The sequence below is a fragment of the Pteropus medius genome, unplaced genomic scaffold (assembly GCF_902729225.1).
Source record: "Pteropus medius unplaced genomic scaffold, Ma_sr-lr_union100, whole genome shotgun sequence".
NCBI lineage: Eukaryota > Metazoa > Chordata > Mammalia > Chiroptera > Pteropodidae > Pteropus > Pteropus medius.
Genome location: NW_024351543.1, coordinates 5,218,814 through 5,232,131, shown reverse-complemented (window position 1 = coordinate 5,232,131; position 13,318 = coordinate 5,218,814). Strand labels below are relative to the sequence as shown.

The 13,318-nt window shown below is 43.0% G+C and overlaps 2 protein-coding genes, 1 long non-coding RNA gene and 1 pseudogene across 8 annotated transcripts in view; 1 reads left to right on the top strand and 3 right to left on the bottom strand.

Annotated features, from left to right (window-relative positions):
- PLA1A (phospholipase A1 member A) overlaps positions 1 to 1,662 on the bottom strand; it is a 33,058-nt gene extending 31,396 nt beyond the window's left edge. The window contains exon 1 of one of the 3 annotated variants that reach the window (XM_039843091.1): positions 1,380 to 1,662. In XM_039843091.1, the coding sequence (XP_039699025.1) occupies positions 1,380 to 1,452 (73 nt within the window). In that variant the 5' untranslated portion in view covers positions 1,453 to 1,662. The remainder of the gene's footprint in view (positions 1 to 1,379) is intronic. The other 2 variants (XM_039843090.1, XM_039843089.1) reach the window with 2 other exon arrangements.
- LOC120586661 (uncharacterized) lies at positions 544 to 1,624 on the top strand. Its single transcript, XR_005648771.1, has 2 exons — positions 544 to 644; positions 1,273 to 1,624. It is a non-coding gene; the product is annotated as an uncharacterized LOC120586661 (long non-coding RNA).
- Positions 1,663 to 6,514: 4,852 nt separating the features above from the next.
- Positions 6,515 to 6,633, bottom strand: LOC120586914 (uncharacterized; annotated as a pseudogene).
- A 49-nt stretch (positions 6,634 to 6,682) lies between these two features.
- On the bottom strand, positions 6,683 to 12,690 carry ADPRH (ADP-ribosylarginine hydrolase). Of its 4 annotated transcripts, none has more exons than XM_039843085.1 (4): positions 12,559 to 12,690; positions 10,440 to 10,767; positions 8,244 to 8,604; positions 6,683 to 7,200 (listed from the first exon to the last, which is right to left on the bottom strand). In XM_039843085.1, the coding sequence occupies exons 2-4, from the start codon at positions 10,750 to 10,752 to the stop codon at positions 6,786 to 6,788; spliced, it is 1,089 nt and encodes a 362-aa protein (XP_039699019.1). In that variant the 5' UTR covers positions 10,753 to 10,767; positions 12,559 to 12,690; the 3' UTR covers positions 6,683 to 6,785. The 4 variants fall into 4 exon arrangements, with proteins under 4 accessions (XP_039699019.1, XP_039699021.1, XP_039699020.1 ...); XM_039843087.1 differs by lacking the exon at positions 12,559 to 12,690 and adding an exon at positions 12,120 to 12,262; XM_039843086.1 differs by lacking the exon at positions 12,559 to 12,690 and adding an exon at positions 12,025 to 12,261.
- Between the last annotated feature and the right edge of the window lie 628 nt (positions 12,691 to 13,318).

Sequence of the window (13,318 nt, the reverse complement as noted above, 5' to 3'; positions counted from 1 at the left end):
GGCTAGCTCATAGGGTTTAGAAGAAAATATGAGAAATTATCTTCATAGGAAAATTGCTTAAACAAGACACCAGAAGCAGAAATGATCATAAGAAATAAGGATTAACAGAACAATGTAATACTACTTTTCCTATCGGATTGACAATACGAAAAATATTTTATATTACAAAGTGTTGGCAGAGAATGGGGAAATGGCAACCTTAACATATTAATAAATAGTTATAACTTCTTTGCAGGGGAATTTTTCCCACATCAATCAAAAATGTAGAAGATATAAATCCTTTCAGATCTAGTAGATAGTGTATAAACAGACATTAAAAAAACATGATAGCTCTGTATGTTGATACAGAAAGATGTTTCTTTCTCTCTCATACACACACACCACACACACATACATTATCTATATATATAACATATATATATATATATGGAGGTCATTTTATAAACACACACAAATAAATGATACATGAAGCTAGGTAGCACTTTTTAAAAACAACTCATTAATGCGAGTAGTGAATACACCCATGCAAACTGAACTTTGGAGCAGGGCAAGGGTGCTGAATGTAGCAGAATGAAGTGTTGCAAGGAAGATGTGAATCATGGACGCCCTCTTGGACGACGGGAAGAGCTGAAATGAATGGAAAGGTAGTACGAGCAACTCCAAGCAGAAGGAATGACGCAGTCTGAAGCTGGGGAATGGGAATTAACTGTCTTGTGGAAATGAAAGCAAAGCGGTTTGCTGTTGGGACAGGGTGGTACCAACTGCGGGGGTCGGGGAGGAGTGGGGATTTTCACTAGTGAGATAATCTCAATGCCACATGAGAGTTTAGATTTGCTATATTAAGCAAGCGGAAGCGGTGGGTGGGGTTTCTTAATGGGAAAGGTAGAATGCAAATGGAATCTGAGCAGAAACTTGTTATTAGTGTCCTGCCAAGAGGAATGGTAAAACTTAAGTTGGGTCAGCAACATTAAAAAGAACGTCTAACAATCTCAATGACAAAATCATTGTTAGTTTGGAAATTTATATTTTAAAATTAAATATATCTTGGAACAGTGGATATTTATAGGATGAAAATGAATCACATTTTGGAATTAATCAAATTTTGTTTTCTTTTAAGTCATTCAGCTTGTTTGTTCAAGGAGAAAGTAAGTAACATGGGTTTTAGAAAAATGAATAAAACTACTAGGAGAAGTTCAATTTTTCTGACTTGAGAAAATGCTCTGATTATCATTATCCCCACTATGATCATGGGGCTGTTTCTCTTTTTTGTAGATTCATCTCAGGAAAGAGGGCTTTTAGGGGACCTTCCAAAGGTTAGCACTGCATAAGTAATGATTAAGAAAGAATTATTCCACCCAAGGCTCAAGATCCTGACTTACCCGCACTTTCGACACTAAGCGCCAAAAGGAGCCCCAACAACCAGAAGCATCTCTCCCAAAGGCTTGGGTGCATCGCTGAGCTGGCAGTCTCAGAGCTGGGGGGAAGCCGACTGCAATGCCAAAGAGATCACATATACCCACAGTCTCTCACAGCTTCGAACACCAAGCACCCACTTAGGTCTCACTAATCATTAACTGGCCTCATGACCTGTAAAAGAAAAAATAAACTCTCCCTATTTGTTTAACCTCCACAGTTGTTCAGTTCCTTCTCAATTAAAAATAAATACCCTTTTCATTTCTTTTTTCTCTTTTGTTTTGTTTTTTTTTTTTTTTTTTTTTTTTTTTTTTTTTTTAGAGCAGGGGACGTTGAAACACATTGTCCTTCCTCTCTGAGCCAAACATCATCAGGAAACTATTTCCTGTACCGCTCCCACTTCCCATTATAAAATGTTAGTAAAAACCAAGGCAGAAGTCTTTCATCTTTAAGTAATTACAAAACCCTGGATGATATGTAGACTCTGAGTGATCTGAGGGCAAAGACTTTCTCTTTTCATTTTTGAATCTCCAGTGCCTAGCACAGAGCTGAGCCGATAATACACGTTTAGTGTACACTTAATGGACAGAATGGAAGAAGACGAAGGTTGCCTCTGGAGAGTACTAGCCTTCCATAGGATCCTGAGGATAGAAGTGAAGTCCACCCTCTGAGAAGAATTGTTCAACTTCTTGAATTCACAAATAAAGAAACTGAATAGTACAGAAAGAAAATGACCTATAGAGACATTGTTGCTAGAAGTGGCAGAGCTGGCCTGGAACCAGGACATTTCGAACGTACCTTGTGGCTTCTTCACCCAAAAGAGTGGCAGAAACCACAGAGAGCTACTTCTAGGCAGGTCTGGAGGATAGGGTACTTGCTTAGCTCCTTAAACCGTAACACATCACTATGAAGCAGAGAACCTGCCAGCAGGGCCGGTATCAAACTTTTTGGGCAATAGCTCTATAAAGTGAGTACTATCTGCGTACCTGTTTCACACAGCTTTAGGGCACAGAGAAGTTAAGTAACCTGCACAAGATCATGCGGAGTTGAGATCTGAAGCTAGAAAAGCTAGCCCCAGAGGCCATGCTCTGAACCACTGAACCAGACAGCTACCACTGCTGAAGAGGCATCGGTACCATGCCAACATGGATGTGTCTGGTCTGTCAAAGACAAGGATAGAATGATTTTGAAAAGGCCAGCTCTTGTTTCCCTTCCGCTCGTGCATATGATTCCACTGATTAAGCACTGCTGCCATCAGGAAGGAACATGGCAATAAATAGGGCAATACCGAAGGCTGTTCTGATGTCAGAGACCAAGCAGGTGCATTAGTTCAGGTCCTCAGAGAAGAAGATACCAAGGTGGGACAAGATGTGCAAAAGAATGATTGGGGATAGCACTTGCGAAGAATAAGGGAAGCTAGAGAAGGCAGGGAGAACATTTAGATCGTGATACAGACCTAACATCTGTGAAGGAGAGAAGGAAAGAAAGAAAATTACACAGAAAGAGTCTTCATTTGTCCCAGCCCCACCCTGCTTAGTCATATGCTGTGATAAGTCTCAGCACAAAGACCCATGGAAAATACAGAAGGACAGCAACTGGGACCATCAAACAGGTTTCCCACAGCAGGAGACTGAGGGCTGTGTTTTCATGGCTACTCACACCAAGACCAGAGCTCGTATACCAAGCCAGTCCAGTTATTCCTTGCACACAGCATTAATATAGGTGACATTTTGAGAGTACTTTCCCTTTCACATTCATCATCTAGTACAGTACTCTCCAAGTGGGGTCCCATCCAGGATTACCTGCCTCAGAATCATCCAGGGAACATGGGACAAGTTGCTGGGCCCAACCTAGACACACTGAATGAGAATCTTCAGGGTTGGGCCCAAGACTCTGCAGTTCCAGTGGGGGCCTCAGAGGATTGTATGCATACTAGAATCACAAGTCTTTTGTTAATTCTTACCATAGCCTTCTCCATTTCACTTGTGAGAAAACCAAAGCTCAGAGAAGCCAGTGGCCTGGGGAGCACTGTTCGAAGGGCCAAGGAAATGAGATGACATGTTTTAGAAGGTGAGGATAGAGAACTTCAGAGCAGCAAAATTCTGGTCTGGATTCCTCACCCCCAGCACCTAGCACAGTGCCTGCCACATAGCTAGTGCTCAATAAGTATTTGCTAGGAGAAGTCATGGTACATCCAGTCTCCTAGACTCAGGACTGGTGTAGAATAACAGGCAACAGAAAGCCCATCTCACCCCAAAATATTGCCTCCACTAGAGCAGTCTCCAGTGGAAACCATCCTGCTGGAGATTCATTTGTTTGCTCAAAGTCATGTTTCCCAATTTCATTCATTCAGGTTCCACCTTCCCTACTCCTGCCATAGCCACCTACCACTTGTGCTAATCTGTATTTCAAGTTTTCATTTATGTAACTTCCATCTACTGACATTGACAATGGGGGATGGTTGTCCATATACCATCCAAAACGATGGGAAACACTGGTTTGAAGCATGGTCCACTACTTAAAGTGCAAACTTCTATTTACAACTCTGTAGATCAAAAGAAACAAAAGGGTTCTTACTTTGATTTTGTCCCCCATCTCCAGACAACCTCATTTTAGAATCATGTTCTTTTGGATGTTATAGTTGAAAGTTCATAGGTTCCAAACCCAGAGACCCTGAGAGAGGGTACTTTTCTGAGACCACCCAGCTAGTACAGATGACAATACCAAGGCTTAAAAGGTGAAGTAGGAACCTTAAGTGGGACAGGCATAACCAAACACAGAGTGGAGAGAGAAGTCCTCATGACTCAGGCATTGCGTGGGTCTCTTTGGTAGCAGAGGACGAGGAGGCTCTTTGAAGAGGGAAGAGAGGAGAGGGAAGATACTGTCCATTTCGGTTTTACCTGAGCTCCGCTCTGCCCCCTCCCCACCCTTGCCCCAAATGTGGATTTCAAACCCACAACTAGTTTTCCTCTTGCCTTTATCTCTTAACTGTGAAAAGGTGAAGAGAGGGCATAGGCTGCCGCCCTCACTCCTGGGTTTCATTTTGGCTTTGTCTAAGGAAATAATTTCTAATTATAGCTAAGAATTACAGTGTAGTAAAGGGTGTGCAAAGAAAAAAGGCTTTGAAGGTAAACAGTTCTGGGTTTAAACCTCAGTTCCATCTCATCCTAAATGAGTGACATTGGACAAATGGCGGCTTCTCTAAGCCTAATTTCTTCCTCTGTAATGGGCTGTGGTGAGCTGCCTGACACATAGCAATTCCTTCTTCCTCCTCTTCTTTTTCCTTCCCCAAATGGAGTCTCGCCTATTCCCTAGATGTTACTTTTCCTAACCCCCAAACTCCAAAGATGAAAAAGTGATGGCAAGGCTGTCCCCCACGCTTTGTCTGGATGATCCCTGGATCTTTAACCAGACCCCAGCAGCCATTCCCTGAGGAGTTAACCCAGTAGGCTGGTTGACTGAGAAACATCAGAGTCTCCATTTCTTCCCCCACACTCCTAGTAGCTCTGTCTGTTTAAAAAAAAAAAAAACGTTTACTTGCCCTGGAAAGATAGAGAAAGAAGAATAAATAGAGAATATGGTGGCTGAAGCTTGGAGAAGAGTGGATGAGGCCAATGTTAATTTTGCAGATCTTAAAAATATATATATGTTGACAAGACTTCCAGACATCTAGTTATCTTAGGTAACAAAAAAAAAAAGCAAATAAAGAACCATCACACAGCAAGTGAAAAAAATATAATTCACCTCTGTAATGTTACACATGATCTAATCTGTTTTTCAGTTTACATATATTAACTTAATAAACATGACAAATTCACACTGGGTATCAGATCAGTTTTATTCATTTCTGTGACCCTGTGCATATAGTTAAGTTTATTATCGCTTTCCCTGTTCCCTCTCACTCTCCCTCCTTCTCTTTCCTTTGCTCCAACCCTCCCTTCCTCCCCACCTCACATACACGCACATACACAACACAGACACACTAGCACTCATAGTCAGAAGAGAAGCCAGAGGTCATGAACCCAAATGCAGGTAGGTGCGTAGAAGTGAAGAGTGTGCAACTGTTCTCTTCCAGTTGCTTCTATTTTCTCAGAGAAATAGGAAGTGAGGTCACCAGTTGAGTTTGGGCAAGAAGTTTTGAGGTTTGAAAAAATAGAGTCTGAAAGTCTAAACTCTTTTTGAAGTATGCCTGTGATGAAGAGTGAGAATCTGCAAAGCAAATATAATAGAATCTGTAAAGAGTCTTTCTCTGTCATTTCCAATTGTGGCTAAAGTTCTACACCATAAAACAGCAAATGTGAAGTCTCCATCCTCCTGCCTCTTCCCACCACTGGAAGAACTTGGAAAGACAAATCGTGGTAGGACTTACTAGGAGATAGTAGAACTGCTTTGTGATCAGATCTCCCACCCCCACCTCCACCAGCTGAAAACCAGGGATTTGAAGGAAAAATTAGGAGTCATAGTTCCGTGGTGGGGTTTTCTCTTCTCTTCCTGAATGAGGAGGGAGGGTGCTGTTCTCTCTTCCTCACCTCTCACAACAAGCCAAATGAGGGAAGGCCTACCAGCTGAGATTGAGGGGAACCACATAAAGGTGACACTAGAATCTATTTCCAAGTTAGCTGGCTGCTGGTCAGCCTGGTCTGCCCTCAGGGCCTGTGTGAGAGGGATGGGGAGGATGTAAAGACTGCAGCAGGTGGAGCATCCTGCACGCCCCCTGATGGATGGGACCAGGGAGGATGATGGATCCCTCAGAAGACAACTGGCTTTAGCCTTTCCCACCAGGGTTCCACCCATGAGGCTGGTCTCAGGGCAATAGTGGAGAGGAGGAAGGAACCCCAGGAGGAGGAGAGGAACGAAAGAGCCGTCCCTATCCCCATTTCTCTTTTAAGTCTCTCGGGCCGAGGACTGACTACAGTGGGAAGGAAGAAGAGCATGATGTTAAAGTTTTAGAATTGATTAAATTGGAGTGGGATTCCCACTTCTTTCTCTATTTATTTTTATTTATTTACTTATTTATTTATTTTTGGCGAGGCAACCCTTGGTTGACCTCACAGATTGCAAGAACCTTGTCAGCTTACAATCCCTTATTTTTTATTTTTTATGCCTACAGTACCTGGTCTCCCCAGGTGGTCTCCCATCCAAGTACTAACCAGGCCCGACCCTGCTTAGTTTCTGAGATCAGACGGAATCGGGCTTGTTCAGGGTGGCATGGCCATAGACCCCACTTCTGAATGTATATCTAAAGAAAATTAAAACAGGATCGTGAAGAGATATCTGCACTCTCATGTTCATTTTGGAAAAAGTGAAAAGAAACTGAGCAGAAAAGGAACTACATAAGAGAAGAAACCACCAGAAATGAACATCATGTTTCCCTAAACGTCAATTACAGTATCTTCCTTTGACCCAAGAGAATATAAAATCCTAGCTGTCTCTTCCAGGCGGTTTCTGTATTCTACTTTCTCATAATTGGAGGGACTCACTCCTTTAAAACCATACATAACTCCCCACCAGCAGCCAGCAATGGCAGCTGTAGAATCACTGTCTCCACCATGGAAAAATGCTCGGTGGGCAAGCTCCTTCCAGGAATCTCCTGCGGCCAGGATGGCATCGTAGGCAATCATGGGGGCATCATGTCCACTGCTGCCACCCCAGCCAGAGTAGCTCACAGAGGTGTAGAACTGATCTCTCTCCTTCACATCATAGGGGTTGGGGAAGGTAGGGGCCGATTTGCCATCTAAAATTCCTCTAAGTTTTAGGTACTTTTCCCATTGGTCTTGGAAGTAGGACCTGTAAGAAGGGAAAAAATCTACAGTCAATTAAAAAATTAAGCCAAAAACCATAAGGTACCAGACAGATGTGTGAACAGGGAAAATTCCGAGACGACTTCAAAATTTATTGAATGGATGTTATTTAGATAGAGTTCATTTTGATTTTTTATATCGTATTAATACCATAAATGACATAAAAAATCAAAATGAGCTCTACCTAAATAACATCCATTCAATAAATTTTTGCTAAGAATTGATGTAAACAAGGCACTGATATCTGTTGCTAAATAAATAAGACATAGCAAGTTAAAAGTGAGAAGTAAAGGGTTGTTTTTCTTGAGTTGAGAATAAGGTCTGTCATTTTCTGTCAATTTTGTCATTATATATTTTATTTTATATTTTATTTTCTTAGTAAAAATCATATATGTGTAAGGTATACAACATGATGATTTGATATATGTATACACGGTAAAATGATTACTACAGTCAAACTAAGTAACACATCACCTCTTTATACAGTTACTTTTTTTTTTTTTTCCAAAACGGAACCTTGGAATATGATGACCATGGGTGATTTCGGTTTAAAGCCTCTGGACCTTTTTATTCTAAAAAAGGCAGTGTAAAGTGAACTCTGAAAAAGAGGAAGATGTGGTTTTACCACTTACTAATTAGCTAGTAAAAATCTCTCTCTCTGGTATTCTAAGAAAAGTTTTCAAAATATCGTGTATCAAGACAACACTGTAAAACAAGTTCTAAGAGATAAACAGGAAAGTTCGCCTCAGTATAGAAAGATACAGAACAGCGTCCCTATACAAGAGGAAAGCACTGCAGCTACACTACTTATTGAGGTCTACACTTGGTTACTTGGTGGCAACCACTGCTGTAACTGAACCTGAAATCCTTAGCAGGTAGGTGGGGACAGGGCTGGTTGCAGTGGGTGACAAAACTGGATAATGAGAACCATGACGGTTGCTATGATCTATGAATTCTAGACATACATAGTCACGCATGCACACACAGATTCAGTCATTTTCTAGCAGGAACATACACCTATAAACTTACCAGTGTTGAAGATTCTTCTCCACAAAGTAGCCTGACTGGACAATGTACTTTTTAGCTTCTGGTAACACCTCCATCAGTCCTTTTCCCCATTGCCAGGGAGGCTTGCCATTCACAGCATAGGATGTAAAAAGAGCAGACACAAGGGCTCCCAGGTAGCCTGTGGGATGGTGGTGAGTCATTCGGCCACTCTCAATGCTAACCTGGATCAGTGTGTCCAGCTGGCTGAGGTGAGGGAACCTGAGACCGATGCACATGGCCCGCATGGCAGCCCCACAGCCGCCCTCATGGCTGTTAAAGGGAATCCTCCAGCCATCGGCTTTGTCTGGCTCCAGCAGCATGGCGTTGTGCACTGATGTCCCACCTGAAGAAGAGTCGAGTAGGGGTTGCAGTCAATGTAACCAAAACAAAAGCCCCGGCAGGAGAAAAAGACCAAGCTCTGCTTCCAAGTTTCTTTGATGGGAAGGAAAAGCCAAAAAAAATACAATGATGAATGCCCTCAAACTCCAAACCCCAAGCCAACACAGTGCCTTACTTTACAGATAACTCTTAGCATGATAAGATTAATAATAAAAGAAGTAGATTCATATAGAGAGCCTTGGAATCTTTGCCAGTTATTATTGAGACATCACAATAACTCAAAAAGGTAGTCATAACATATTATTCTCTTTTTTAAATGAATAAGCTTAAGCTCAGGGCTAAAGAACCCTGCTTAACATCACATAAACAGCTAGTTAGTGGCCCCATCCAAACCACCATGCTCCAAGCCCAAGCCCTTAAAGAACCCAATGAGAACCTGACAATTGAAATTCCCAAATGTCAGAAAACAGCCACAGTTCTACAGTGGAGTGCTGGGCTCAGAGAAGGAGCAATGGGTTCAGAGCAAAAACGTGCCCTTGGGTGTCCTTGGTTTTCTCCTATGTGAGAGCAGTGCAATCAGGCTTGTCTTATCTCATTGTCCTACTGGGAACAGTGTGCACACATGAACCAAGCAGTGGCAGTAACATAGTGTGGGGTATGGTGGTTTTATTGTTCCCATATGGTCAGTTTATTCACGACTACGCCATAGAAGGCATAGATGGACGAAGAAAACATTCCACTTGTCCAACTGATGAGAAATCAGATGCTGAGAAAGGATGAACAAAAGCTAGCTTCTAAAGCCAATCCTTGGGGTCACCAGAGACCCTGGGTGTGTGTGGGGGGGGGGACTTTTCATCAGGAAGTGCTTTTTATCAGCTCATAAGCTGAACTGTGTCCCCCAAAATTCGTATGTTGAAGCCCTAACCCCTAGTACCTCATAATGTGACTGTATTTAGAGATAGGGCCTTTAAAGAGGTGATGAAGTGAAAATGAGAACGTTAGGGTGGACCCTAATCCAATCTGACTGATGTCCTCATAAGAAGAGGAAATTTGGACAAAGGGACATCAGGAATGTGTACTGTGAGAGGGGACAGATATGAGGAAGTTGTCAGCAAGTCAAAGAGAAAGACCTCAGAGGAAACCAAACCTGCTCTTGCCTTAATTGCAAACTTCTAGCCTCTGAAACAGTGAGAAAATAAATGTCTGTTCTTTAAGTCCCTAGTCTGTGGCATTTCATTATAGCAGCTCAAGCTGACTAATACAAGAGGATAGGTAGGTCAGGTGGGCCAGGGAAAAGGTGATGCAAGTCACCTGGCGGCTCGAGAAGGTGTAACAATTTCCCAAAGTGGGCAAGAATCACTGTTCACAGACCTAGAAATAGAAAAGGAATCTCTACAAGATCCTTTCCATTATTCTTCAAAAAGAAAAAAATGTTTTCTTTATACCCGTTAATTACAGAAAACTTAGAAAATACAAATAAAAAGAAAATAAGAAACTATAAATACTCCCATTATCCAGACATAATTATGAACATTTTTGTATATATTCTTCCAGACTTCTCCCAATAGATATACACTACACCTTTAATGACAATGAGTTTATAAGATACGTTCTGTCTTGTAACCTACTTATCTTTCATTTTCACTAAAATATAATATCTTTCCATATCAGTAAATATTTACCTCTATAATTTTAAATGCCTATGAACGTATCACCATAGTTAAATTACTTATAGGACATTTAGGTTGTTTTTATTTTTATCACAACTATAAAAACTACTGACTTCCTTTGGCCTGTTCTATTCTCCACCCGCCCAGGACCTCCCCTGGCTCTGCTCACCTGGCGCCCGGCCATTCATGTCTCCCATGCAGTCTTGGTAATGCCTTGCAAAGAGGGAATACAGTCGAGCCAAGTCCAAGACTTTCCCAGCTTCCACAAGAGCTTCTGCCGTGGCCAGGTGCATCACTGTGTCATCGCTGACTCTCCACTTCTCCACATCTATGGCATCCAAGCCACCAAGTTGGGCCAGCTGCTGGTGAATCTTCTCCCCATTCTGCAGGAACTCCCACTTCCCGTTGAAGTACCCCAAGGCATCTCCAGCTGCACTCAGCACCATGGCAGCCATATACCTCTCCATCAATCCCCCACACATGATGAGGCTGTTTTTCTGGGGGAAAATTAAGATACACAGAGGATGAGAAGAAAGAAGAATCAGAAAAAATACTAGCCCTATCTACATTTTATTGAGCACTCACTACTTGTAGGCATTGCATTAGTGCATCTCACTTAATCTTCATAACTGTTCTATGAGGAATGTGGTATTAAGCCCATTTTACAGATGAATAAAACAAGGATTACAGAGATAACGCTAAGTGACTTGTCTTAGGTCATAGAGCTAAGTGGCATGGCTGGCATTCTCTTTGTGCAAATCCACCTACTTTGGGCAACCTCTTTGTTCCTCAGCCTTTACATCTCTAAAGTGCTGATAAAAACAGTAATAGTCTTGTGGGTTTGTTGTGAGGAATAAATGAATTAATTTTTGTGAAGGACTTAGAACAGTGCCTAGTACATCACAAGCACTATTATTGTTGTTATTATTATTACTCATACACAACTAGGGAAAAAGATTTTTGGATCATTGAACTAGAATATTTTATTCTCACAAACTTTCTTTAATGGTAATATTTAAATTTTGGGTTTTTTCCTAAATGACTAATATCTAGATTCCTGGGATCTCAGCTATTATACCCCCCATAAATTTAATCCCCGGTAATGTGTTGGTTTTCCTGTAGGTGCATTTCCAATTCCCCATTGTACCATATTGCCTGTGGCATTAAAGTTCAAAGCCCTCCCATCTACTCCTACTGGGCGCATCCACTGCACTTGCACAGGCCAGCTAAACACCTTTAAACGCTGGTGAACTAGCTCATTCTCCCCTCAGCTAAAGCTCTTTCCACACCCAAGATGCACTTCCTCCCTGCCACTAAACCCTGTTGACTCGGGCTTTAGTTCAAGTCCTAGGGCTTCCAGGAGTCCTTCCCCAGCTGCACTGTTGATGTCAAGGAATTTGGGTTGGCAAGACATGGAGAAGAGTAAATGAAGCCGGACTGAGTATACCAATACCGATCATACCTAATTTCTGAGTTCACAAAGGACAGTTGTAAAACGTTATTTATATGTTTTATTGTTTATAAATAATGCCTAGGAACTAGAGGTCTGGGCTACTAGACCTGACTCTGTCAAGAATCAGTTGTGTGATCAGAGACAAGCCACCCACCCACCCTGGACCTCGATTTTCTCAGCTTTTAATGCGACAGTGTGGGCGGGAGCGGGGCGGCAAGGTGGGGAGGCTGTAGATGCTCCCTGGACTCCTGTTCTGTGCTGAGGGCTTCAGAGAACCAACTTTTAGTCCCCCTGTACCTGCCTTCCCAATGTCCTCGGCTCCTTTTCTGTAATTCTTTCTGGCTCCACCGAATTCGTGCTTTCTGAGTTGCAAGAGGGGCTGGGGACAAAAATCACCTCTTTCCCTCGGAAATTCCTTTTCACTTTCACACGTGCTCCAACCTCCAGCTTTCTGAACTTCTTAAACTCCTTTGAACTTTTACAGTTTACAGTCTCGCTCCCGAACTACAAATTTAGAACTAAGGTTGGGCAGCTGCTTCCCGACAGACCTCTGATTTTTCTTTTTTTGAGGGTAGGGAACGCCCGCGGCCCTGGGCGGGATGGGGGTAGGGGAACCCGGTCATCGCAGAGGGGAGAGTGCGTGCGGGGAACGCCTTGAGGCGTGTACCAAGTCCTGGGGGAGGTGGGGAGAGCGTGCACGAGGGACAGGGCTGAGGAAGGCTTGCGGCGCGAGAAGCGGGTGCGATCCAGTCACTGTCAGAAACGGAGTGCACGGGGTGAAGGGGAGGAGGAGTGAGCGGGAGGGGGTGGGGGTGCGGACAGCAGGGTGGAGTACCTGGTGGCCGAGGGAGTGGGGCCAATGAGACAAGGGCGAGGCCCGGCGCGAGGAGCTCGGGTGTTGGGAGACGCCTGGATGCTTCCGCGTGTAAGAGGCACAGGGGCCGCAAGTCTTAAGACAGGGGAGGAGCTTGGTCATCTCACTTAGGAGTCGAGCCCAAATTAATCAGACCCGGAAGGAGTGCCCCGCGCTTTACATATCTGGCTTGAGTGAGTTCTTGGGGCCTTAAAAGCGGCTTCCGAGCATTGGGGGGGCGCTTCTCTGCCCCAGCGGAGACTATGGGCTCAAGAGGCATTGAGAAACGCCTGGCTTCTGGGAATGTTGTGACTACGATCTCCGAAGTCGTTTGTCAGTGACTCGTATGTGGCCCCAGACTGATGCCTCCACCATTCTTTATGCCCAGCTTTTCTGTTATAGTGAACTAGTATGTAGCCAGATACTCAGAGAAGGGTACTAAGTGAATGGCCTTGCCTTCGATGTCAAATTCATAAAATCCTATTTAAGTCCAAAGTCCTTGAGTTTCATCCCTATGTTTTCTTCTATGCATTTTATTGTTTTAGGTCTTATATTCAGGTCCTTAATCTATTTTGAGTTAATTTTGGTGTGTGGTAATAGACAACAGACTAGGTTCATTCTTTTTTGGTGGCTTTCCAGTTTTCCCAGCACCATTTATTGAAGAGGCTTTCCTTTCTCCGCTGTATGTTTTTGGCTTTTTTGTAAAAAATTATTTGCCGATATAAATATGAGCTTACTTCTG